The sequence below is a fragment of the Coturnix japonica genome, chromosome Z, assembly GCF_054131305.1.
Source record: "Coturnix japonica strain WE chromosome Z, WE-NBRP24, whole genome shotgun sequence".
NCBI lineage: Eukaryota > Metazoa > Chordata > Aves > Galliformes > Phasianidae > Coturnix > Coturnix japonica.
The window spans coordinates 42078340-42104920 of NC_140702.1; the positions used below are offsets into that span (position 1 = coordinate 42078340).

Below are 26581 nucleotides of genomic sequence, written 5' to 3' on the forward strand. Positions count from 1 at the left end.
TTGCCATGAATTCCTTTGTGAACCACTGGAAAAATGATCATGTACTTTTATTTCACTAATCTCACCAAAAGAAACAAACACATTGCTTACTGCTTGAGCTGTTATCATGCATATTTTGCAGAAGGAAAGATTATCAAATACTCCTTGTACATAAGATTGTGTGGAATGGTGTTTTTGGCAGCACCTGAAGAAGGATAACTCACAACCACTCTGTTAAAGTAAGCAGAAAGTGCAAAGAATGCAGGATATTTGCATATTTGTGGTGCAGATGCTTATTTGCAGTCATCTGAAGTAGCTGCTAAGTGAAAAACTAAAGCAAGAATATTCATGCAATCATACACAGCAGATGTTTGTGCAACACTGAGCATGCCCTCCTTTGTTTTGTAAGCTGCTCCCTTCTTTTTCTGACTGTACTATATGTGAAAGTGAAATGAATTAAAGTTCTGATCCTGGGTCTTTAGACATTTACCAGGTCTCTCACTGTACTTGGAGAGTCCCATCAATGAGGAAGTGTGTCATACTTGATACTATATTCTCTCCAAACAATCCCAACAGGCAGGAAGGCCAATCTGTGTTGTTGCAACCACAATAAACTGTGTAACTCTGACAAAGAGACTTGCCATTCTGTCCCAAAATAATTTTCTTAAGATTCTTTCTACATCTTCCTTGATGGAATTGGTAAAAAGGAGGTCAGATTCTATGCTATAAGTTAATGGAAGCAGAGAAATTTGTCTGAGTTCTATGAAGACCATGTGATTTAACAAAGCTTCTATTGCAGCTGGCGACATCAATTTAGCAAAGAACTGCATAGCAATTCATAGCCAAAAAACATGGCACACAAGTCAAAGTCATTTCTCACCTGCAACCTGGCAGCTAATGGTAACATTTGTTCTCTGGACTGTTTTCACTGTGCTTCCAATATCAGCAGTGACAGCAGGCAGTTCAGTGTTGATCACAGTAGCTCTTGATGCCTTAATTAGTGGCTTTCCTGTATAAAAGAAGGATCACAGTTTAGCAGACTTAGCATAATGGATATAGAGGACAGATGGTCAGTACACTCTATGAAAATAGCTGCACAGGACAGGATGGATAAGGCACAATGCTGGAGAATGAGCCCACATACTCTTTAAAATATAAAAACATTGAATTCCATCAGAAAACCTGTTCTGAGAGAGGGTAAAAAGAGAAAGAATATTTAGTGCAGAGGAAGAAGAGCATTAAAGTCATGTGGACACATGTGAAAACCAGCTGAATCAATAAACATCGGTACAATAGGAACTGCAGTAAGATGTTTGCCTGATGCTGCAACCAAAATATCACCATTTGCTAAAGGCAAAACAAAGTATCTTGAGAGGTGACTAATGTTCCTTTAGTAGTGCAGAAGGTGTAGAGAATCACATAAGCTGTTTCTACACATCAATCATGATATCTTTGACTTATGATGAAACAATTGGATTGGGAAAACTTGACCATAAACAAAAAGTTTTCTCATAAAAATAAGTTGAGAAAGCCCATCTCTATCAGATAACAAGCTCTGCTCTATCTAAAGCTGTTAGTGAGTGTTTTAATCATTGTTTATCTTCAACAAAGACACTTGCTTCAGTTGCAACAAGCCATTCAGATTGTTTCCAGAGTGCTTCCAAAAATGATGACTGTGCACAAGTGGGTCAAGGCTTTCCCACACTATTTATTGTGTCTGTCTGTATGGTGTTAGCTATGGAACCATACACCATCAGCAATTCAAATGGCCTTCTGCAGCTTATACTGAAAGGGCACTGTAGGGGTGCACCACTATGACACAAAACAGTTGAGAAACACTCAGGTTTACCTTAGAAGGGAATGTAGTAGTAGAGGTGGCATACTTATGTTAAGGTAGCTCCCTGTGTCAGCCAAAATGCTTTGTATACAAGACAAGACTTGACACCAAGTTGTCAGGAAGTACTGATCTGCCTGGGAGTAGGAAGGCCTTGAAGAGGGATCGGGACAGGTTGGACAGGTGGGCAAGGGCCAGTGGTTTGAAGTTCAATAAGACCAAGTGCCAGGTTCTGCACTTTTGCCACAACAGTCCCATGCAATGCTACAGGCCTGGGGCAGAGTTGCTGGAAGACTGTGTAGAAGAAATGTACCTGGGGGTGTTGGTTGACACTTGGCTGAACGTCAGCCAGCAGTGCTCCCAGGTGGCCAAGAAGGTCAAGGGCATCCTGGCTTGCAACAGAAATAATGCTGCCAACAGAAGCAGGGAAGTGATAATCCCTCTGAACTCAGCCCTGGTGAGGCTGTACCTCAAGTACTGTATTTAGTTATGGGCCCTCACTACAAAAAAGATACTGAGGCCTTGGAGTGTGTTCAGAGAAGGGCAATGAAGCTTGTGAAAAGTCTGGAGCATAAATTTTACGACAAGTGGCTGAGGGAGCTATGATTTTTTAGCCTGGAGGAGAGGAGGCTCAGACGCTATTGGTCTCTACAATTACCTGAAGAGAGGTTGTGGTGAGGCGAGGATTGGCCTCTACTGCCACTTCGCTATTAATAGGACTAGAGGGAATAGCCTCAAGTTGCACCAGAGGAGATTCAGGTTGGATGTTAAGAAAAATTTCTTATCCAAAACAGTGGCCAGGAGCTGGAATGGGCATCCCAAGGAAGTGGTGGGGTCACTGATCTTGGAGGTGTTCAAGAATCATTTAGATGCAGGGACATGGTTCAGTGGGAAACACTGGTGATATGTGAATGGTTGGACTGGATGATCTTGAAGGTCTTATTCAACCTTGGTCATTTTTGTGATTCTTCGATTATACATTGGCAAAATGGGCATAGTGACAACACTGCTCTAAATGGTATAGGGTTGGGGTGTTTTAATCTCAGAGCTGTATTTTCAAATGAAACATAGAATCGTAGAATCATCAAGGTTGGAAAAGAAGCTTGTTGTTCACTTGCTCCTAGTATATAACTGCAGTACCTTAGGAGCAGCACCACTGCCCTGCTGTCCTAACTTCAACAAAGCTACTCCTGATCTGCAGTAGCGCAAAAAGATCAGTTTCTTGTTTTATCTGTATATAATAAGTAGCTCTTCCTTTTCTGCCTTATGTTCTCCTTCTATGGGACAGACAAGGCCTCTTTGTGGTTGGCTTACTAACTGTGAGAACTTCAGTGCTATCTGTACCTGCATACTTAGATTTTCTTCATGCATATCCTGTGTGAAATTCTCTCTGTGTCTGGTGTATTAAACATACGTATATATACAGTGGAGGCCTCCAACTGCTTCTCTGTTCTGGAGTGGGCACAATGAAATGGGGAGGTATGGAAAGTCAATTAGCTTTCCAGCATTCATTATATGTTTCCTTTCGTCTTGTGATGAGTAGAATCCTGCTTTTTTGCATTCTGTCTTGCCACAGTCCTTAACTGCAACTCTCATTTATCCCTTTGTCTTTACCCAGTAGCGTCTAATTCACGTTTGCTGGTGTATTCCTGGTACTCCAATCCTGATGTGGTTGTGAGGTTGCTGACTGTGTCTAATAACCTGCTTTAAAGAAGTTGGATTTATGCACTACTTCCACTTTCTCCTGTCTTTTATTTGGGTGGGGTTTCCTTAGCACTGAAATCTAAACTAACAAAGGATATTTAGTCTGCTGTAGAACAGAACTGTTACTAGAGAAATGTAAATACAGAAGTTAATATTTTGTTAACCAGCAACTGAGAGCATTAGCCATGTTTGTGCCACAACACAGGTAATTATCTGATATAGGGCTTGCTCTTCAGCATTAGAATTTGCAAGTTTCATAAACTTACATCTGAATAAGTTCCTGGGACAGTGTGTCAAACTTGAAAAGACCAGCAATAGGTTTAAAACAAAGCATACAAATTGGACAGCTCAGAATGCACTGCTCATTATTGAGAATAATGAGGATAAGCACTGCCTTGAGAATGCACTTTTGATTTAGCAAATGAGAAAATGCATCGATCTCTTGTAGAAGCACAAATCTCACAAACTGTCTGTGGAAGTTGAATTGTGACTCACGGTTTTGTTTTTACAGTTATGTATCTCTGCTAATTCTCTTTTCCTACCCATCCTTCCAGACCCACCTGTTCTCCAGCAAACTTCTTCTGTCCAGAATCACATAAGTGATTGAAATGAATGAATTATTACCTGCTAGAGTGACAGCAATGGACACAGAGTCAGATCCCAGAGCATTAGATGCGTTGCAAGAGTAGAAACCCACATCAGCTTCCACAGGTGCTAGAATCTGCAAGGAGTCATCAGGCTGAAGTAGCATCCTGGAGTAAAGCAGAAAGAACGTAAAGGTCTCAGTTTGTGTGAGAATGAATACATTTAGTAGAATTTTTACATATCTACATGATTTTATCTCTTTTACAGGTCAAGCCTTAAGACTATACTTAAAATATAATTAATTAATTCAAAATCCCACATTGCAACTGTGAGTTGTGATTACTAAAACTGAATTTCAGCCTAATTCCTAGTACTGCTGCTGTTGCTATGTGTATTTGAGAAAGATTGCCCAGTGCCTAGGACATGTGTCTGTGGCATGTGAAACCTCCTCCTCTGCTGTCTTACTTCATATGTGGTATCAGATGTCTACCCTCTCTGTCTTCCAGCTTGGCAAAGAAGGGTTAGCAATAGTAAACAAGAAGACATCGTATTGCAAAGGAAAAGTTATACAAGCTCCTAAAGCCAGACAGAATAAAGTTTCATAAGCTCCAAGTAAGTTCCAAAGTCTGAAATTCGCTTCAGGTTCTTAGATTGCTAGGCAGTTTGTGCAAACTTAGTAGCTTTGTTACGACTGTGGCAGTCAGTGAAGACAGAAAAGAATACTCAATCTTCTCCTTGGTCTGAGTCAACTGCCTCTGCCAATAAGAGGTATGATAGTGTGGTGTCAACGCACTGTCTATAATTAGGTGGGATGAATACAGCTTTAGTGGTGCGATGAAGTGTTTCTGTTCACTAATACATAGTTTTTACAGTGATGTAACTTTGTGATTTCTTGATGTATAAGCAAGAATACAGGTTGTGGGCTCTCTCCCATGTTCACATACTCTCATTTTACACATATTGTGATTATTGCTGTTAACCTGTAGCTGTAACTGTTGATAAATCATAAATATTAATTAAATTTCTCATCAGAAATTTTATGCAGTTGCTCCACATAAACTTCTTAGCTGCAGCTGTGATAGACTGTGATAAGAGTGAAAGTGGGGGAGGAATATGTCTACCAAACACACGTAAAAAACATCCACTCTCAGATCTGGGAACTGATCAGCTTCTTTCCCAACTCTCCTTAAATAAAAACTCTTGTCTTTTCTGGTCTAGAAAAACAGGAGATACTTGATCTTGCAAAACACTGTGGGTGGTAGCTCTAAAACAAAACAGATTAGGGCCATCCATCAAAATATATTATAGAAAAGGAATTCAGTTGAAGTTCTTTTTTGACCCTTTTCTGAGTAATAATAATAAAAATAATAATCAATAATAAGAGGAAAGAGCTGCCTTATGTCAACCAAGTTTTGCAAGTGCCTACTAAAACGCGCATTTACAATTCAAACATTAATCATTTTTAAAATTGCATCTTTGCTTGCACAGCAAAAAAAAGCCACAGTGATGGAAATAATCCCCTTCTTATTTCAAGGCTCTTTTTTTTTTTTTTTCCTATTTATGGAAGGGAGATTTCTAGTTAACTGCTGCTCACAGTGCGAGAGTCCTTTACTTATAAATCTTGTGTTAGAATGCATCAGTTTCGCCCAATTTTTTGGCATAGTACTGACTTGTCCAGTCTCCACATAGAATTTCAGAATTTACCCCAGTTATATTATACTTGTACATAATAGTTAAAACTGTGCATGTGCTGTCTGCATATGTGCAAGTACATTGCCAGGGCTGACCAGTCCATCCTACATCAGTTAAACATAAACACTGAAACATACATTTAGGAAAGTTTCTGTCCCCTCCAGACTGAGAAAAGAGGATTCTTAATATTATACCATGAAAAACACAAAAGATTATTTATTTGCTGTTTATCAGCTTTGCTGATGTAAATTACTGGTACTTTAAGTGACTCTAAAATTCAGCCTTTTTTGGCTTAAAAGTAAAAACTCCAAACCAGATCCAACTTATCATCTTCTCAATCTACTTTTAATGTCCTTCTCTAGAAACTAAAGGTCCTCTTCAATAATTCTGTTATTTGTGTGTCACAATTTGGCATAGATGCTTTTCTTGAAAGTAGATCCTTTGTTCTCCCCCTTTGTATAGAATGATTTTTGGCCGGTTTCCCTATTTGCTCATAGACTGCTATTTTTGTTAGGTTTTCAGTTGCTTGTCAGCAGTGTAAAAAATACCAGCTGCAGCAATTCTTTCTGTCACCACTGTGTCTTCAGAATCTCATTAACGGACTTAAAATAATACAGTTTAATCAGTCTCATCTCAGTTTCTCCACACTGCACTGTCTTCAAGACAAAAAAATACGCTGTACATGACCTAGACTAGTGACTAGTCCAGATGGCATGTAGCAAGCACCTAGCGCAGACACTGTACCACCTACTATTTAGATTCTTCTTACATCTACTGAGAAAATACACTGCTCTTTTAGAAATGTTGAGTTATCAAATATCAAAGGGTTACCACTGATGGAAATCACAGCATTTATGGAAGAAAAAAGAGATAAGTCTTACCATGCTCACTGAACAAAGCACAGATCCCCCAAGTGTTTTCACATTTAAAATAGTTTTCTAAGGAAAGTAATCTGATTCTTTTGGAAATGAAACGTTTTCCAGCATTTATGGAATTCTCCAGGCTTTGGGGTAGATACTAGCATGCTCTGAAGCTGCACTCAGAGTGGATGCTGTTATTCACCTGACACTTTGACCTTAGAAGAGGTCTTATTTATGCATTCACATTGAACACAGAGACTGAAGTCAAAGATCTTTAACTGTAACCACACTGCTTTTATTCTACTGGAAAGTGAAAGTGAACACTTTTGTTGGGACTGTGTTACATTTTGTTATGCCAATTCAGAGACTTAGGCTAAACAAACTCATTTTTCCAAGTGGATCATTGTAGTAGGAGTCATAAATACTTTTACGGTGGATTGTACTGCTCATTGAAATAAGCAATGGAAAGTCATTCATTTTTGTGACACTGCCATGTCAAGAGAACATCCACACTGCAATTTGTGACAGTGCCTTTATCTCGTATGAGATAATAAACACTACAGATAGCCATCATCTGCCCTAAAAATGGTAGCTTACACTCTAAAAATCACAGCACTAAACACATACAACCAGAGTCTCAGTAGAGCTTGAGTTCCATTAGATTTCATTCAGTAGATGGCAGAGTGCAAAGACAAACTGCAGAGCTGACAGACAGCTCAAACTTACCACGCACCACCACACACAGATGACCTTGCAGCTTACTGCTATACAGTGGGAGACTGCTTAAGCTGTGGCTTTCATTTACACAGCTGATTGGCAACCAGTAAAAGCATTCTGAACCAAAGCCAGAGCACAGCTGTGAAGAACCCAGAAAAACATTCACAAACCAATTTTTATAAGCACTATAATTTCTAAACTTGCATTAACTCTAAGGTTACTATGCTGAGTATCTCTGAAGCTCAGAGCACTGCTCTTTTCTTCCCCTACCCACCAAAGTGGGGGAAATAAGAATGATGAATAGAGAATGAATTTGATAAAATCCTTCTGCCTCAATCATTAAAGAAGAGGGGTCAATGATTAATGCCACTAACCCACAAATAAACTATGCTCTACTGAGTCTTTGTGATAAAAAATTTAAGCTAACACAGTTGACTGGTTATTCGGAAGTGCAGCATATAGCTTAATTCTATGTCAGCCAAACTGAACAGAAAAGAAATGCAATGTAAAATAAAAATACATATAATCCAAACTAAAAGTTCAGAAATCATAAGACTGAACAAATATGTCTGTAGCTACAATATGGCTGCTTATACGCTGTGAGATGAACGTGCAATTTTCTCATGAGCACAGTGTCCAGAGTTAACCACTCATGGACTTTATGTAACCTCACTTCCTTTTCAATCATTTCAAATAGAAAAAAAAAATTCCTTAGTGGCTCTGTTCCAACAGGATGTAATCAATGGCTATGAAAGTCTATATATGCAACTTTTGGGGGGCCAAGGATATATTTTCACAGGAGTAAGGCCAAATAAAGTGATATGATAGGCCCAAGTCTTGATTAAGGTTGTGTGTGATTTCTCTAAGAGATATGTTCCTGCTCTTTGTCTCCCTTCCCCCTGCAAAAGTTTCCATTTTCTAATGTGAATCCTATTATACCGAATAGCCATCAGACACAGAAAGAGAGAAAAGATCCAGAAAGTTCAGTACATTAGAGAAAGCAGTGATTATGGAATTGCTAGGCTGCCAAAGTGAGAAAGAAACCAGTAAACTAATTGTATAACTATGCAGAAGAAGCAATTTATCTTCACTAAATCAAGATTATGCTGACAATTCATATGCACTGCAATGTGAACTAATTTTCACTTTGACTCTGTTTCTTCTCATTTCCTAAGATGACCCACTCAGATGTCTTAACAGAAGTTACCATCCTGTGCAGAAATTGCTCCTAGCAGATCCTCTGACTGTTTCACTGTAATCACATCAACCAATACCACTGCTTCATCCACATTTTACCTTTCTATACTTACATACCACTTCCTCACAAAAAGCACGAGAAGAAAATCTGAAGCCTATATGTAAGCGAAACATATGGTATGAACACAGTTAAGTATATTACTAGAACTGAAACAGTCTCTTTTTGTGTGCTTTTGCAGATGAATGAAGTGGATCAATCGTCTGGCTACCTTCAGGAAAAAGGTAATAATTTCTGTGGTACATAGATAGAAGAACTTTGTTACTCATTTTCAAACTATACCTCAGTTGCAGATAGCAGTACACAGAAAGTCTGAACAGGTGAGGATGCACTAACTCATATCAGAATAGTAATGCATATACACAAGTATGTTGAGATGACAATGAAAGCTGCAAATAGCCTTAGAGTTCTGTTCCACACTATTAACCACTAGTGTGATTAGTGCTCATTTTCAGATGGAGTAGCTAGCTTATGTTCTGTCCTTTAATACAATTCCAATTGTGTTTATCTGAAACCATCCTGAAATTCAAAAGATATTTCTCTAATGTATCTTTATCACAGAATCACTGAATATTACAAGCTGGAACGGAACTATGAGGATTACTGAGTTCATATCCTGGCTCCACACCGGACTATACAAAATTCAAACTGTATTGCTAAGAGTTGTTCAAATGCTTCCTAGACTCTGGCACTGATAGGTGTGAAGACTGCCATGGGAAGCCTGTTTGGGGAAGGCCCTTTTCCTAATCTCCAGTCTGACCTCCCCTTACACAGCTTAACCTCATTCCCTCATTTTACATCAATGTCACCAGAGATCAGAGCTTATTGCTGCCCCTCTGCCTCTTTGGGACCCCAGCAGCTACTCATACATCTCCCCATTTAGACCCTTTATCATCTTTGTTGCGTTCTACCTGGCCACTCTCTAATGATATTAAGTTCCCTTTATGTCTCATACATCTACTCATTTAGACCCTTTATCTACTCATACATACATCTCCCCATTTAGACCCTTTATCATCTTTGTTGCGTTCTACCTGGCCACTCTCTAATGATATTAAGTTCCCTTTATGTCCTTTAGCATGCTTTTCACTCTCTCTCAGAACATATGCAGTGGATGGTGATAGTAGTGCCCAGTGAGTTTTATCCTCGGTAAATTTTACACAGGATACATGTGCGGAAGACAGAACTCTTACTACTTCCAAGTTCTGCTGCCAGAACCATGTTGGAGAGACCTTGCTGGAACATTGTGAGAAATGCAGTTCTAACAGAGGATGAACCCTCCTCCAGGGAATAATATTTCATGATGCTTGACAGAAAATTAAATCCCAGACTTTTTTTCATATACCTCTGTGATCAGTAATGAAAATGTATACCTCACAAATACCCATCTGAATTTGGAACCAGTTTAAAACAATGCCAGAGTCACAGAACAGCCCTATCCATCTTGTGGATTAGCTCTGAAATCTGAAGATAACAACCCAGATATCATCAATATTTGTATAGCAAAACCAGTCTTCTTATCAGAAATTTCTACCTTCCCATAGGAAAATACAGCAAAGCTCCCAGTCTTCAGACTTGGAGTGGTTTATAGATTGCACTAAGCACTTACTTATTTCCATACTTTAAAATAACTTTTTATTTACTGAAATAAAATTGAGTCTGGATTGCCATACCAGACTGATTCAACATTCAGACATTGCTGCAGCTACACTGCCCTGCTTGCCACTACATATGTAAGCCCTTCTTCCAGCTATGGAATCAGACTACAGCAAATAGCAGTTTCGCCCATAGGACTGACTAGCCTAAAACATGAAAACTAAAGAGTAAAAATGTTAACTGTTTTCTTAAAAGTTAAATAATTTATTTTACCTATCATTGTATTTCACCTCCTCTCCATTCTTAGCCCAGCTGATGGTGGGCTTTGGGTTTCCCACTGCTTCGCAGTGAAGCAGCACACTCAGTGTGCCACTGGCTAGGACTACTGTCTGTCCCAAGTGGGTGACAACCTCTGATGCAGAGAGCTGTTGTGCTGCTGAAATCTTTCGGAGGATGGCAGGCTTTTGATGAGGGCTGTGCAAACCATTTGTTGGGTTCATAGAGGTGGGAAGAAATGCTTCAGCAGAGGATGTCCTCAGGGAGCTGGTAAATCCAGAAACATGTCTGTGGAAAGGGTATTCCATGGAAGCTGAATCAATTCTTCGTCTTGATGTTTTGAGGACAGATTCCTGATGCTCCAAGTGGCTCTTGAAAATCTCATGAGCCAGCTGTACAACAAGCTGCTCAGTGTAAATATCTTTAAGCTCCTCAGGTTGCTGAGACAAATTCCTTATGATATCATCCAACCGTTTCTGCTCTGTGGCCATAGTAAATGGCAGGCTATACTCCCGGCTCTGGTCTTCCTCTGAGGACACATTTCTTTCTGTGGACTCCTGGACTTCCCAGAACTCCTGATTTTCCACTGGCCAGCCCCTGTGCTGTAGCAGCCTTGAGACTATATTGTCATACCAGCCACTAGGGTCAGTGAGATGCCCTCGTTTTTCAGTCTTGCTCCCATTGAAGAGAATCCCATTGACATGTTTCTCCTGTGTTCGTAAGGCTTCATTTAGGCTGGCCTTTCTCATGGCCTCTTCTTCCCTAATGCCAGATGGCTGCCCAGCAATGAGATTTTTGTTGCTTCCTATTAGTTTAATTACAAAATGTTCCCGGGCTGGCCCTGCTATGCAGGTATATATTCCAGTGTCTGAAGGCTTCAAATGATGGATTTTTATGTATCCATAGGGTGCAATGGTGATGTGAGCTGAGCTGATGAGCCTCTTGTTATCCTTCTCCCAGAAGATCATTGACTTCCGGAACCTCCTTGTGGGGCATCGGAGAATAACAGAGGTTTTGGGCAGCAGGTAGGCATACCCACCCACTATAAAGTGTAGCTTCTTCTGCTTCCTTGTCTGGATGTAAACTTTCTTTACGGCCACAATATGAGGACTTTGCTTATGAGCTGGCCTGCTGTGCCCTGAAATATCATTAATACTATTAGTATGTGGTACCATTAAGCAAAATAAGCAGTTTACTTTGGGGCTGGCAGCGTTTGACCCATTAGATGACAATGGGAGAAACTGGCCACCAGCTGCTGAATACTAAGCTTGGACAGTCACAGTAAGAACAAGGCTCACTTCAGGAATGCAAAAGTAGTCCTGCCCATTATGCATGCAGAAACCTATGTGTGAGGAACAATAACCTTATGAAAAGGAGAAAAATTCTGTGTAAAGGTAGTTCTTGTTGTTAATGCATTTCAGTGAAGACTACTGTTTAATAAATAAACAAAAAAGATAAGTGTTTACCATCCCAGATCAGAAACACAAGACAATCTTGCAGATCACATCAGTAAAGAGGACTGAAAGTTTTTCTAACTGAATAATATTGAACAGAACAAAACTATATGGAATAAGATTAAAAATACAGGGGAGATACTATCAAAGTGCATTAATTCCATTTCTAGATCTTTACGATAGATATTTGTGTTACAAAGCACTAAACAAAATAGCATACGTGTTCTGTGAATAACATATCACAGTTGTCCCTATTATTTGTTCTGAGTGTGAGATCTTATTTTCTCCCTGACATAATCAATATTTAATAGCGTTCAGAGTTCACAATCTGCTCTAAGCTAAAGCAGTGTTGCCATTCAATCTTTTACATATCCATCTGGCTTACTGCAAGCTAATGACTTGTTCCTTTCCAGCACATTGGTTCAGACTCAGCTCCACACTAAGATTTGTATATTTTACCCACTGACTTGTTTTATTGTTAAAAAAAATATTGTGGCTCATAAATAGAAAAACTGAGCTTCGGTAGCCACAAATGAATACTGAGCAACACTAGAGCAAAAGCATGTTATGAAGCACGTGACAGTATGAATTTCCTCATGATGGATATACAAGCTCCCTTTCCCCAGACACTCCTAAGTTTATTTTTCACTTACTTGCACAGGTTGCTAGTGCACAGGGCCTGAGCAAGGATGAGAATGGCAGAGGTGGGCACAGGGAGGAATTGATGATAATGGAACCCCCAGTTTTCAGCATCTTTCTGCAAATAGCATTTCGAGTCTGGGTTCCCTCTCCACAACTCACTGAACACTGCAAACAGAATGACAAACATTAGGATTAAATGTTTATAGATCTAGTAGAAATTATCAGTGTGTATTTCAGATACTAATGAGCTACTTCAGCCTCATAGTTATCGGTTGTGATGTACACAAAAGACACACAAATCCTACAGATCTACACAGATCCTTTAATATTAGACTGTAGTGCTCAATGCATAGGTGTGCCACTGCTTGGGAGAATTTGAGCAGGCTTATTTTATTTCTTTCTTGTGTATACAGCATCACAGTAATTGAGAATACAGGGCATTGCACAGGGATGTCCTCATGTAAAAGTGCTGGCAAGCAGGAGAATAGGTCAGTAAGGGATACACACCCATTGCTGTAGATCCCGTGTCTACAATATAACGCACACTTGTGCCACGTAGGAGATGGAGCGAGAGAAAGAAACAGAGGGTGAAAAGAGCAAAAAGGCAGTCTTTAAGACAAATTGTGAGGAGAGATAAGTCAAATTTCATGTTAAAGAGTGCCAACATACAGATATATGAGTTGTATGGATATCAACAAAAACCATACCGCAACTTCTTGTGAAGGAACGATTAGGAATAGAATTGCCATCTTCACTGCCTGAATAGGTGTGTTTTAATGCAGGCTTTATGAGATTAATTGTCTTGAAATGTCAAGATAGAACATCACATTAAAGCTACAAGAAGGCTCTATGAGGTGACAGGTGTTTCTTTCAGAATTAAAGTACTCTCTGCCTCTTTGCATGAAGAAGAATAAAGAGAGCAGAGATTAGATTGCAAGAGAGGGAGTGCTTTTCATTCTTACTGGCATTAAATATCAAATTATATTTTCTTTTTGGAATTTTTTCTTAAGCCATATGGAATTGGAAAGGAAGCCTGGGAATGCAAGACTTTGGTAGAAAGAGGTTTTTTTGGCCATCCTTAAGTTGAAGGAAGGAAGGAACCAGCTAACATTACAAAATCAGCGTCCAAGAGTGAGAGAACTGGCAACTCTAGTGGTATACCTACAAAAGACCAAAATTATTTCCTTCCCCTTCCCCTTACATCTTTTGGGAAGGAAAAGCACTAAGCCTGAGGGAGTGAGGATTACACTTTATGGGTGCCTTCGATGAATGGTTGAAAAGGCTGTATATGTACAGAGGCAGGAATTTACTGTTTTGAGCATGGATTGTGTTTATGCCAGATGGAAGGCATAAATTGTTCCAGCTGGATGGCTAAACTGCTTCTGTAGTAAAGATGAGGTAATAACCACCAAGCTGTTGACCTACTAGAATATTAAATACAGATTACAGGACAAAACTAGACATAGTAGGCCTCGTGCACTCTGAACACGTTTGGCTCCTTCATCCCACGTGACTGAGAAACATAATCACCAAAAACAGCACAGTAGTTATGCATATTAACAGCAAACCTGTGACCAGTCAGAAAGAAGCCACTCATTAGGACAGTCCTCATTTTTGCAGGTTTGTTGGGAAACCAGCTTTGGCATGGAGCAGAAGGTTTCTGGCAGCTCTAGTAAGCTTCCATCTGCCAGGCGCTGCTTGCAAAGTATATCTCGCTTCTGGATACCACCTCCACATGTCTGTGAACACTGTGGGAGAAAAGAGTCAGTCACCTTGCATCACACTTGCACTATGTCAAATTGCAGTAAACTTTAGTAGTGAGTTTCCATAGAAATCAACACCTAGTTCTAGACAAGCAGAAGATAACAAGAAATATCAGAGATATCAAAGCAGATTTCTTTTTAAAATGTAAAAATATTTTCGGAAGTGGAAACAATATATTTTGATGAAATGAAAAACAAGCAAACAAAACCCGCTTCAGCATTTCTGAAAGATTTTGTTTTCAGAAATTTGTACAGAAAACATGGAAGCAATGGCTTAGAAATGCAGCATGGAGGAGGAAAAGTTGCCCTTTCCTCTATATGTCAAATGGAAAATCAGGTACTTGCACAGCATGAGGAGGATCTAGGTTCAGGTATCTTTATCTAAGCTCCAACTGTGCTACTGGCAGGGTGAGAGAGTATGGAAATATTTTCTCTAGAAGAAGTCAATTCAAGCCCTTATTTGCTTCCTCGATTTTATTACACATATCAGATAACAATATCTATGATCTAAATATTTATTCAAATGCAGTTTAATAATAAAGATTTTGCATTAGTGAGAAAAACAAATGGAAATTTGAGTGTGATAAGTAAGGGTTTCCCTAGTTTATCACTTAGCCTTTTCTTCCATTTGTAATTTTCTTATTTCTCATTTCTGAATGTCATGAGGTCTGTTACCAGTGCAGTTCAAAACTGAGCTGTCCAGACTTGAATTCCTGTCCTTGCAGACTTCTTGCAGTGCAGCATTTCTCTCATTTTTAACTCATGTGAAAGCTGTATTCCAGCTGCAATCTGCTGTTGGCCTCAACAATTGGTTTATAAGGTTAGTATAATAAACGATTAAATAACCACACGGCCCTTTTATATTTATGGCTGTCATGACAGCAGTGCGTGCTCTTTCCAAAAGGTAAGGAGGAAGGTTTATTTGAGTAAAACTAAATCTGGTTGATTAATATCCACAGAACCCACCTCCCCTCTCTCTTTAATGTAAATATCCCCCCTCTGTATCCATTTTCTATTCATTCAGGCCAGGAAATTTTGAACAAGCAGATTTAATAGATTTCCTGAATCATTTTTGTAAGCTTGGTGGCTCAGCCCTTTCTTCTGACAAACTTTTTGCTGTGGATGGTAGGAGGCTCCTGTTTCTTCCGTGCATTCCAGTTTAACCCCATTTATCTCTTTTTCAGGCAAAGGAGGAGAAAGAACTTGCACTATGCTGAAATTACCATAAGTTGCTTACAGTTAACAACATAGGAATCATGTCCAAGAAGTAGTAATCCAAGTGAAGAAAAATTAAAAGATAAAGTAAGACGTTCACAAAAGGAATTATTTTAAAAAATTTGGAGCCATGAAAGATCCTTCTCTGAGAGCTGCATAAACTTCAACACAAACCTCATTTTTTAGGATATGCATTTTTCTTGAAAGACAGAAGTGTGGACTCGAACACCATGAAGAAAAATGTATTTATCTTTAGTTTTCCCTTCAATTAGTAAAAAAAAGTTTTTATTCTACCAAGAATGTTATAAAGCTTAAAAACCTCAAAAAATTAAAGCAAGTAAGACAATACTTTGATTTCCAGCAAAAGAAAACATTTATCAGCCTTTCAGTTGAGTACAATTCATTCTGAGGAAAGAATAAATCAAGAAAAATATGATTAAATATTATTTCAAGATTGCCTAAGAACTGTAGTCGTACACCAGAGCCAGAATAGGTTAGGCACTGTATAAACACAACAAAAGCATGCTCCCTCTGTCAGTCAAATAAATCTCGGGAAGTCTCCCTGCCCTTCCATTTCTAAGAGATAAAAAAAAAAAAAGACAAAACAGATCTTTTCTTGCTTCTTGAACTTCAGTCACGCACATTGCTTTGTTCTCTGAAGAATGACTAGCTACTCAATACCAAACTCTATGCCAAATGCCAGAGAGAGCCAAATGCAGTAACAAGATTCCTCTTGGTCTGCAGGAATGCTCTTTTAGGACAGTACTGGATTACTGCTCTGGAGCTGTGCGTGTGCCCATCTTTCACTCCCGGAACCTTTTCTCTTCTCTGTGATCTTTGTTGACTTTTCTCTAGTGGATGCTTCCAGCTCTCATGTTATTTCATGAAAGGGAGTAGACCAATGAGAGCAATGTCTGCTTGGATCTACAGATAGCATGAAGCAGTAATTCTTGAGAGGATCCTTATTCAGACATCTGACATCTTATTCAGCACATCCCATCTGAATGATGGGCTCTCTCTTTCTCTGTTGTTCAGAAAAATCTCACAGCACTATTATGACAGAGAAGTGTGTTTGTGTCACAGAAAAGAGAGATATGCCATAGTGTCACCTCACCCATCCAGGTAGGTAAAGTGTTTGCGCTGTGTCTCCCAGTATTCCTACCTCCCATAGTGTCTAAGCAGACCCAGTTCCTATATCCCTTTCAGAGGAAATCTGTGACTTTGCCAGGGTACTAGCTTTGAGAGCTGAACATACTCACATCAACACACAATTCTGCCTAGTTAGCTTAAGAAAACATAAGACAAGGCTGATGCCTGAGAAGATGATCCATATATTCTGTTCTGCCAACCACTCGTTGCTGGTTTGCTGACTTTTCCCATATGCCAGCACAAGTATTTGTGCAGTTGCACAGTGAGTCAAAGTAGAAGGTTAGTCTAGGCTTAAAGTCAATTATTCTTTCACCGAGCTTTAGCCAGTTCATCCTCTTGACTGCACAGCACTTCCAGAGATGCAAGGGAGTAGGCACTGTGAGGGCAAAAAAGAGCTCTCCACAGCAGATATGGTTTCCTTTGGTAGAAGTGCTGACACATTTCATTCTAAACTACTAATGGAATTGTAGCCTTGGCTTCTCCAAGAACAATCATTGCTGTGATCTATTCTGCTCATATAACAGTCTGCAAAAGTTAAAATTAATGGAAGGGACTGATGGTTACCACTAAAAGTAGAGAGGAAAAGCCTGCCATCTTCTCACATTCATATACTTCACAGAATTTAGGTAAAGACACCCATTTCAGTGTTTAGGAGCAAGTGAAAATGGTCTCCTTTCCAGGTGCCTTTGGCAATGGCTGAATCTTTGAAAGGGTGTAATGTTATTGCCAGTCCTACTTACAGACAGAGGTAAGGAGTGAGCTGTTTAATTTCACACTGCCCTCTGCTCAAGGTGATGGGACTAAGACAGCATAAGCTATGGCTTTACTCTCAAAAATCAATTTTATTCTATGATTCTATAGCAAGATAAAGCTTCTACACAGGGAAAATATGCATTTCTCTCAGCTGGTTTATAAGTACTATTACTAGTATATTTAAAAAGGACATTTTACAATTTGGAGAAAAATAGCTAGGAAAATATCTGAAAAGGATAAGAGCTTTCCCATGCTAACTTTGTTGTCCAGCTATTCTGATTATCTCTGGAGTGAAGATAGCACTGAGCAAGACAGAAAGAACACCAAGACTGAGACTCTGGCACATAGTAGTAAAATAAAGAAAGACAAAGGCTTATTAATGGATATCTCCCATTTGAGGTCTGAAGAACAGGTATTTCCAAAGGCTTGTAAAAATGAAAGCTCATATCCACTTTCCTACAGCAACACACTACTGAAAACAAGATAAACATCATAATGCATTTAGCTGAGAAATAAAACTGTTTAAAAATACATAGACTTGGATCTGCAAAGAGATACTTTAAAAATCACTTGGAATGTTACTACATTGATAATTATCCTGTGTTTATCTGCCAGAAACACTAGGGCTTTGAAAGGCATTTAATTCAGAGGATCTTTCCTTAACAAGCATTATGAGCCCTAGAAGAGAAAAGGCTGTGTATTGCAGTTTTAATCTCCTGTTGATTTGTTTGCTTAAAATCTATTTCGAGAGAGTGCTTGGAAAAGAAGGAAGAACTCCATAGATGAGACCAAAGAAATGTCTTCAATCTGTGCCATGAGGAGAACAGATGTTGCTTTCTATTGCCTGTGAAGCTTCATAGGACCTTTATAATTGTGAGAAAGCACCTTCCTGCACAACTCTCAACTGGGAGTTCTGTGCAAGATCTGCAGGTACAAGGTCTGCAGGCCTCTCCAGTAGCCTCCTGGCTAGATAGCCCTGCTGCACAGCCAGAGTTTGCCTCCAGGACAAGTCTTGGCTACCAACATCTCATCCAGATCATCTCTTGCATGTCCCAGGAGTTAAGTGGTTGTAATAATCATGCAGTACAATGCACTGTCCTGATGATGCAGGTTTTCATGAATGAAGGCCATCCATGAGAAACCTGTCTGACAGAACTGCCAGGCCTGGCCTTTCTACAGGGTGGAAATTACAGTACAGAGAGTGGTGGTGCACAGAAGGTCTTTAAGTAAATGAGAGGATGGAAATCCATTTTGATGGTTATCTGTTTTTTCTTGCACTATATTCTTCTAGTCAGAGGCAGATGACTAACAGAATTGCACTGTTCATGCCATTTTCTCCTAATGAAAGTTAATCACAAGACATATTCAGTGCCCATATGGTGAGGTGCTATCTAAAGAGCAGAGCATCATGTGGAAGAAACTGCAGAGGAGTTATAACATGCCCTTCATTAAGTCACAGCAGTGATTGCAGCACAGATCCTTTGTCTCCACCCAGTCCAGAGAAGACAGCATTTAACACATGAAGTGCAAGCTGAACTGCCTAATTTAATTCCTGATTGATATGTTTGTTAAAGCCTTTATATTTAATTGGGTTCCATCCTCCCTAAGATCTGCTATATCTCCTGCAAAAAGGCTGGTTATTTGAGAGTCCCTGAGAAAATATAAAATAAGCCTGAAACGTTACTTTAGACAGGCAGACATGTGTATGTTTACATGGCTGAGGAAGACATTCAAATCCTGAAAAAAAGTCTATCTTGAAATATTCCTCACAGAAACTATTTTAGTATGTTCCAGGCTGGCCTATAGCCAACGGCCATTTTTAGCACAGCATCAATTTTTCAGTATACTATAATGAATGTTTCTTCTAACTGTTCAAATAAACTTGCAGAAAATTGTTTTCTCTAAGGACTGTGTCCAACTATAGGCTTTTTAATGAACACAGGCACACCTTATATCTTTATTTTGTTATGTGTTAGTAGAAAGCTACTCGCTACTTACAAATACAGCATTATTTGTGAGTACAGCCTAGAAATACTTAATAATACAACTAACCAAGTATATGTACATGAATATTGGTAGACAAATTAACAATAAAGCATGAAATATTGCTCAATTGTTTTAAACAATGGACTAACACCATAGGCTAGTTGTCTGGCTTTGACAGAACATCAGGCTGGCATAAATTTTGGTTGCTGGGATGGATGCCAAAATCCAGAGGTCTCCTGTGAAATACACTTTCACAGATTTAACAGCTTCATTAGGTTATTACATTAACATCTCCCTGGCTGCTAAGTCAAGGGTAGATTTTATAGATGGAGACTGGGAGTCACATGTAAGTAGAGTGCCAAGTGCTCATGGTTTTCAGATAGCAGGGAATGAATCTTTACAGCAGCAGAACTGGAGGTTTAAATAAGCCTTTTGCTTGCACCTCCTCTGTACAGTGAGTTTCCCCCTGCTTCTCATCAGCAAGACAGAGTAATTTCTTCCTATGAAGTATTACATCCAACATAAGCACCTTTAGGTCTTTTGAATAGCTTAAGTGTTTCCTTTTGCAACCAAGTGGCAGCAAACAAACTCATTTCAGGGTGCTTAATGAAGAGCCTTGTGCACATCCATTGTGTAGATAGGAATTTTCAGTAACAGTGTAATAAAGAGTGAATTTCATAAAGTGAAGTACTCAATGCTTGTTTGTGACTTTGAAGAATGACGAGAAATTCTTGCACTAAAATAAATTATATGAGAAGGAATACTAAGCATGTTTTAGAGATCTTCTCCTCCCTGATCCCTGCAGCTTTGTATTCTTAGAAATCCTGGCATTACTAATCCAAATCCAGCTGACCATCAATCACAGATCATCAGTCAATCAATTAAATCCAGCTGACCATCAGTCACAGAATCACATCTGGAATCTATTGTCAGCTATTAAATGTCATCAGTTAATTTTGCTTTAGAAGTAGCAACAGTCATTATTTGCCAATTAAAACCTTGATTCGGTTTTCACTAAAAAGCAGAAAGACACACTCCTAATTTTTTAAATAGTTCATCAGTTTAGTAAATGAATTTTCTTGATAGGCTAATGCAAAACAACTCACTGATAATGCACTCAATGCCTACTTTCAACTGCAATTAATGAGATTAACTCATACATTCTTACCTCTTGCCATTCTGTAGTATACCAGGAGGGTGGGCAGTCAAAGCGATTACAGGCTTGTACAAGTGATGGCTTAGGTTTATGGCACAATTCATCTGCTAAGATCACAGTCTCATTACTTTCTCTTGATAGTAGGTGAGAACAGAAGACGTCTCGTGTCTGCAATCCGACCCCACACGTAAGACTGCAGGTGTTCCATTTCCCAATTTCCCATCTGTGAAGGGGTCACAAGAGAAAAAACTTCAGCATAAAATAATGTAACCTCAATCTTTCTCTTTTTATAATAGCAGATGGAGTGAAGAAGCAGTAAACAAAAGAGATTCCTCCTTCCCTGACCAAGGTGAACCTTATGGTAGTTGCTGGATGAGGTTAAGAAAAGTATTAGCTGTTCCCCTGTACTGTTGGTTTTGTCAAAAGCTCTTGAACTTTAGGTCTGTAATACTGTGAGATTAGTTTTGTGTCCTAAATTAAAAGTTTTTGATGAGCCACAGTCTAGCTAATGTATTTCAAGACTGAATGGACATGATTAGATGTTTCTTTTCTGCCTTTAACCAAAAGCCAAAAAAGCTAGTAGCAACATTTATCAGAGGTCTGGCGAATTCCTCAGCAGGAATTTCTTCCAGAAAATCTAGATGTGAGGTTCCTGACAGACTTTCCCTTGTTGTGGAGGTAAGGAGTGCTAAGGCCTCAAGAGATCAGAATAGCAGCAAGACCTTAAATTTCTGACAAAAATGCTGTTACTGAGTCAACCTTTCTGTCCTAGCTGCATAAATCCTGCATCAACAGAGTTGTTGGTGGCTGAATTTCAATGTTCATCACATTAAAGCTGGATTTCTAGTTTCTGAGCTGTACTGAAAATACCCACTAATTCTATCATTGATACATAGAAAATTGCTTAAAGTGTCAGGTTTCTCTTTTGTACTCTACTAGAAGGCAATTCAGAGGCATACAGAACACCTACACAAAGAAATCCTATATTCAGAGTGAACAAAAAAGAGAATAGTCTTCCCATCAACTTTAGACAAAACACTAGACTGACACAGGCATACTCCCACATCCAAAATGAAAGTACAAAAGACAGATACTGACACTTTCTCTAATCCTGAAGAATAGCTTCCCTTCCTGCATGATGTCACTGAAACTGCTGGGGGAGTAAATTGAACATTCAGGACAAGGAAGGCTCAGTGAATATGCCCTTGAAGAAAGTAAAACCAGGCAGAAACTAAGAAGAGTGATTATGATGAAAGACACCCTCAGGCTCCAAGCAGGATAGGGACAGACAATGAACAAAAGTTATGAAACATGTCAGTAACATGAAGCAGAATCTCTGAAGGAGCTAAGGGGAAAAACTCTTGACAGTCTACAGCCAGAAGTCGTTGTGACTGGCTCAGCGTGTTTCAGATACATCATGTTAGTAAATACTTCAGGGAAAAGCACCCAATCACCTGCTGTCACATAACTATTCTAACATCTCTTTTTATTTTATAGAGTTAAACAAATGGAGAACTTTGTAGATAAGAAATACTTCTTCCTTACTAGATGGTAATGCAAATGGACTAAAAAGCCACATTGTTCCCCTTCTGTGCTCCATTAGCTGATTACACTGTCTGCTTTTATAGTATGACAGGATGTGCTCTGAGCATTAGCATTATGCAATAATGACACTCTAGTTTGGTCTCAGACAACAGCCTTGGTAGAGAAATTTACCCTTTCTTCCTTAAGTGCGACAGCACTATTGTGCTTTTAGTACAAAGAAGTGTTTAACCCTTTTTAACAATGAACAAACCCTGCATACCAAGCTAGAAGTTTCCATGGCCACTTTCCAGGCTGCAAGATGCTGAAGGCCACTTAAGTCTGATATTGGGAGCTATTTAGCAGTGGAATAGGAGTGACATCTGGCAACCAGTTAGGCTAATTCTGGAATATGTTCTCCATATGAATGATCTTGGGGGAGAGGTCTTCCCAGATTTTCCCATAAAATTGTCAGTCAGAATTAATGTGGATATCAGCTACCCTTTAGTTTCAGCACAATCTAAACTAAGATACTTGAGTAGGTGCTGAAAAGAAGGCATTTTCTTATTTCAGAATCTATTTTCATACATGGGTAGTTGCCAAAGTTTCATGTATTCAAGTGATGGTAATAGATGTTGCCTCCAGCAACACATTGTTTGCTATTGGTATAAGAGCACAATGTTTCTGTTGGCAGTTCACATCCCAGTGGCTAGTAGTCTGCATGCACTCTTTGGGGATCCTAGTTTCTGCAGAAGAAAGTGTTTGTTTCCTCTTTTAGAAAGAAATGCTCTGCTTCAATAAAGAGAAAATATTTTATTTATTTATTTATTTATTTATTTATTTATTTATTTTCCCATGTTTGAGTTTTCTGTTGCAGGTAACTCCTGTTGCCCTATCATTTGTATCATTTTATTCACAACTCCTTGCAGCTGCTCTTAACAGGAGAGTCCTTAGATGTGCTCAGGAAACATGAGGTCAAATTCCATCTTACCCTTGACTTCTATGGGGTTTCATAGATACAAAGCAAAGAATGGAAAGCAGAGATGTTCAAAGTCACACAGAGATATTCAAATAACCAAATCTACTGGTGCTGTACGTGGTTGGCAGAACTACACAGTCCTACAAAAATACAGAGAAGATAAGTGATGACCTTGCAGAATAGAGTCATGGGGCTGTAGGATTATTTTGTAATAGCTAAAGGCATTTGCACTACTTTGTAAACTGGGTAAGGCAATATTAGAACAAGTAGTTTTAGATCTATGGTAGGAGATAACAACCCTTTTTTAAATACAGTCTTTATGTAGTAAGTTTTATTTGTAGAGTGTTATGAGATACAGAGTGGAATGAAATGGGAGCTCAAATAATATATCTTTCATTCCACATGTTTGTTGTCTGCATGCTCTTCTGTTCTAGTCATTGTTGTCATTGCTGTTATTTGTTTTTTGTTTGTTTTTGGTGGGTTTGAGGTTTTTTGTGTGTAAAAGTGGGTATGGCATACAAAAAAGAATAACAACATGATATCCTGCATGCAGTTCACAATGCCAGAATTAAAATTCAAATCAAATATAATCTTATATTTCAAAAGGTGAATAAAGTAGTTCCAAGACCAAGCCAAGAAAAGCTCATGCAAGTGGAATTGGAACCTCTGTGAGCTGACTGTGGTTGTTGTTAAGGCATGGACTTCAGGAAAAATCTTCATTCTTGCTATTTTACAGCCCAGCCAAAATTCATAGAATCATAGAATGGCTTAGGTTGGAAGGGGCCCCAAGGATCAGCATGTTCCAAGCTCCTGGTACAGGCAGGGTTGCCAACTGCTAGATCAAGTACTAGATCAGGCTACTCAGGGCCCCATTCAGCCTGGCCTTAAACACCTCCAGAGATGGGGCATCTACAGTCTCTCTGGGCAGCTTATGCCAGTGCCTCACCATGTTTTCAGTGAAAATCTTCCCCTTGGTATCTAATCTAAATCTCCCCTCTCTTTATTTTAAAGCCATTCTGTCTTGTCCCATCACTATACATCCGTGCAAAAAGTTGATTTTTCTCCTGTTTAATAATCTCCTTTTCAACACTGGAAAGCCATCATGATGTGTCCCTTAGACTTCTCCAGACTGAACAAGCTCAGCTAATTCAGCCTGACTTCACAGGAGATATGCTCCAGCCCTCTGATCTTTATGGACTTCCTCTGGACCCTCTCCAAAAGCTCAGCATCTTTCCTGTGTTGGAGGCCCCAAATGTGGAGCAGTACTCCAGATATGGCCTCACAAGGGCAGAGTACAGCAGGATACTCATTTCCCTCACCCTGATGGCCACCCGTCTTCTGATGGAACCCAGGATACTGTTGGCCTTTTGGACTGCAAATGCACACTGACATTAAGTTTTTCATCTACCAGGACCCCTAAATACTTCTCGGCTGGGCTACACTCAACTCCCTCTCCCAGACTATATACACATCCGAGAATACTCTGACCCAAGGGCAAAACCTTGCACTTCACTTTGTTGAATCTCATTAAGTTCACATGGGACCACCTTTTGAGCTTATCTAGATCTCTTTGGATGGCATCCCTTCCTTCTGACATATCAACTGCACCACACAGGTTGGTGTCATCAGCAAACTTGCTGAGGGTACACTAAATCCTATCATTGACATCAATGATAAAGATGTTAAGTCCTTATTACCACTGCCTGACCAACGGTCCTTACCAAGTCATGCCGGTCTCCTGCCTCCTCCTCTCTCTGCTTTCTTATTCCGAGGGATAGAGAGCTCTTGCATTCTCAGAAAGGCATCCTAAGAAGCCAGCTTTTCTCCACTCCTCTGACACTAAGGACAGCTTCCCGGGAGATCTCATTCATCAGTTCCTTAAATAGCCTGGAGTTTGCTCTCCTGAGGTTCAGAGCTTTTACTCCACTCTTTGTCTGGCCCATGTTCCTTGACATCACTAACTCAACCAGGGCATGGTCATTGCAGCTCAGGTTGCCTTTGATCTTAATGTCTACTACAGTCTTCTGTGCACTGGCGTGCACCTCTATTGGGTCTGTCCAAAACAATACATTGGGCCAGATGTCTTGAAACAGGTGTGTACATCAGTGATGGGCTTCCTAGGAAGGACATACTAGTATCCATTTTAAATAACCATCAATAAAAAACCCATTTCCTCTGGAAATGTATAGTAAGCAGAAGATGATCTTAAAACACAGCTTATTTCAGGTATCATCACAAAAACAAAACACTAATTATAGAAATTTTTTACTTTCCAGATGAACAGTCTCCTACTTCCAGCAGACTACTGTGATCCATGAGTAGTTTTTTTGTTTTTTTTTTTTAAAGAGTTGGTGAAGTATATGGAAATTATAATAAACGTGAAGAGAGTTTAACTAATTAGTTCAAGTCAATGGTTTCCCTTAAGGTATTTTTTACACACAATATTATGTGTTAGTCTAAGACTCAAGAGAAGCTAAAGAAAAGCCAAAGTAACCTGAGCACTACATTTTCTGCACTTCCAGGAACTACAAACTAACAACAGTAAACTAATAATGGTGATCTTTTGGGAAAACAACCTGTCAGGAAATCTAACAGTGAATTCATATATTGAATTAGATAAATAACCTGCAATGTATCATTAATTGTTTTTACCAATTAAAATTCTTATTTGTAGACATCAAAAAGTAACTATTTTTTTCACTGAATGAATCAGGCTTGACTAGAGAGTGGGTATGTATGGGTTTAATTTCGGGTAAACATACTTTATACAATTAACCTCAGTGTCTTTTACAATGTGAATATTTGCAGATCCCTCAGATAAAAGGAAGAGAAAAAATATGTAGCTCCAATTTGAAAGAAAAAAAACAACAAACCAACAACCAGAAAAAGGCCAGTAATCTGAAAATCTTGATTTATATCACAACCCAATTATTGTGTATTATCAGTACAAGTCTAAAAATGTTACAGATGCTTTAAAATAAAACAGCTTAATCATGCTGTTTTCTAATAAAGGAAGTCCTCTTGACATATTTAACAGAAATCTTGCCTGAAAATAATAAAGTGAACTTTATCTTGTTACACTTTAATGAGTTTCAAGTTTTGTGACGGCTCACATATTCAACAATCCGGAGACTTGAACCCAGTGTCAACCTGTTTAAAAGGAAAATAAAAAAGCCTCTAACACTGAACATGAGCATGAACTTCTAAATGGTTCTATACAATTACTTATTATTAGAAATAAACCTTTTGTTCTTTTTTCTTGTGACAGAACAAAAAATACCAAAGTCATACTGTGGCCAAGAAGTTTAGATGAAGAGCTGAGGAGTCAAGATAGCAGTACCCAGTTCCTATTCTTCACTGGACTCCAGAGGTGACTGAAATGAGAACTCCTGAATATAGACTAGCCTGTGAGACTGTGAATAGCCTCTTAGAGCACAACAAGAACACTCAAATGCTGGGCTGGAT

General features: G+C 39.1%; 1 protein-coding gene across 7 annotated transcripts in view; it reads right to left on the reverse strand.

Annotated features, from left to right (window-relative positions):
- Positions 1-26581, reverse strand: part of ADAMTSL1 (ADAMTS like 1) — a 379149-nt gene that overhangs the window by 31425 nt on the left and 321143 nt on the right. For all 7 annotated transcript variants that reach the window (XM_015849101.3, XM_085529433.1, XM_015849102.3 and 4 more), the window contains 6 exons: positions 20629-20839; positions 14163-14342; positions 12606-12759; positions 10496-11636; positions 4142-4269; positions 860-988 (listed from right to left, as the gene is read on the reverse strand). In XM_015849101.3, coding sequence (XP_015704587.2) covers positions 860-988; positions 4142-4269; positions 10496-11636; positions 12606-12759; positions 14163-14342; positions 20629-20839 — 1943 coding nt within the window. The remainder of the gene's footprint in view (positions 1-859; positions 989-4141; positions 4270-10495; positions 11637-12605; positions 12760-14162; positions 14343-20628; positions 20840-26581) is intronic.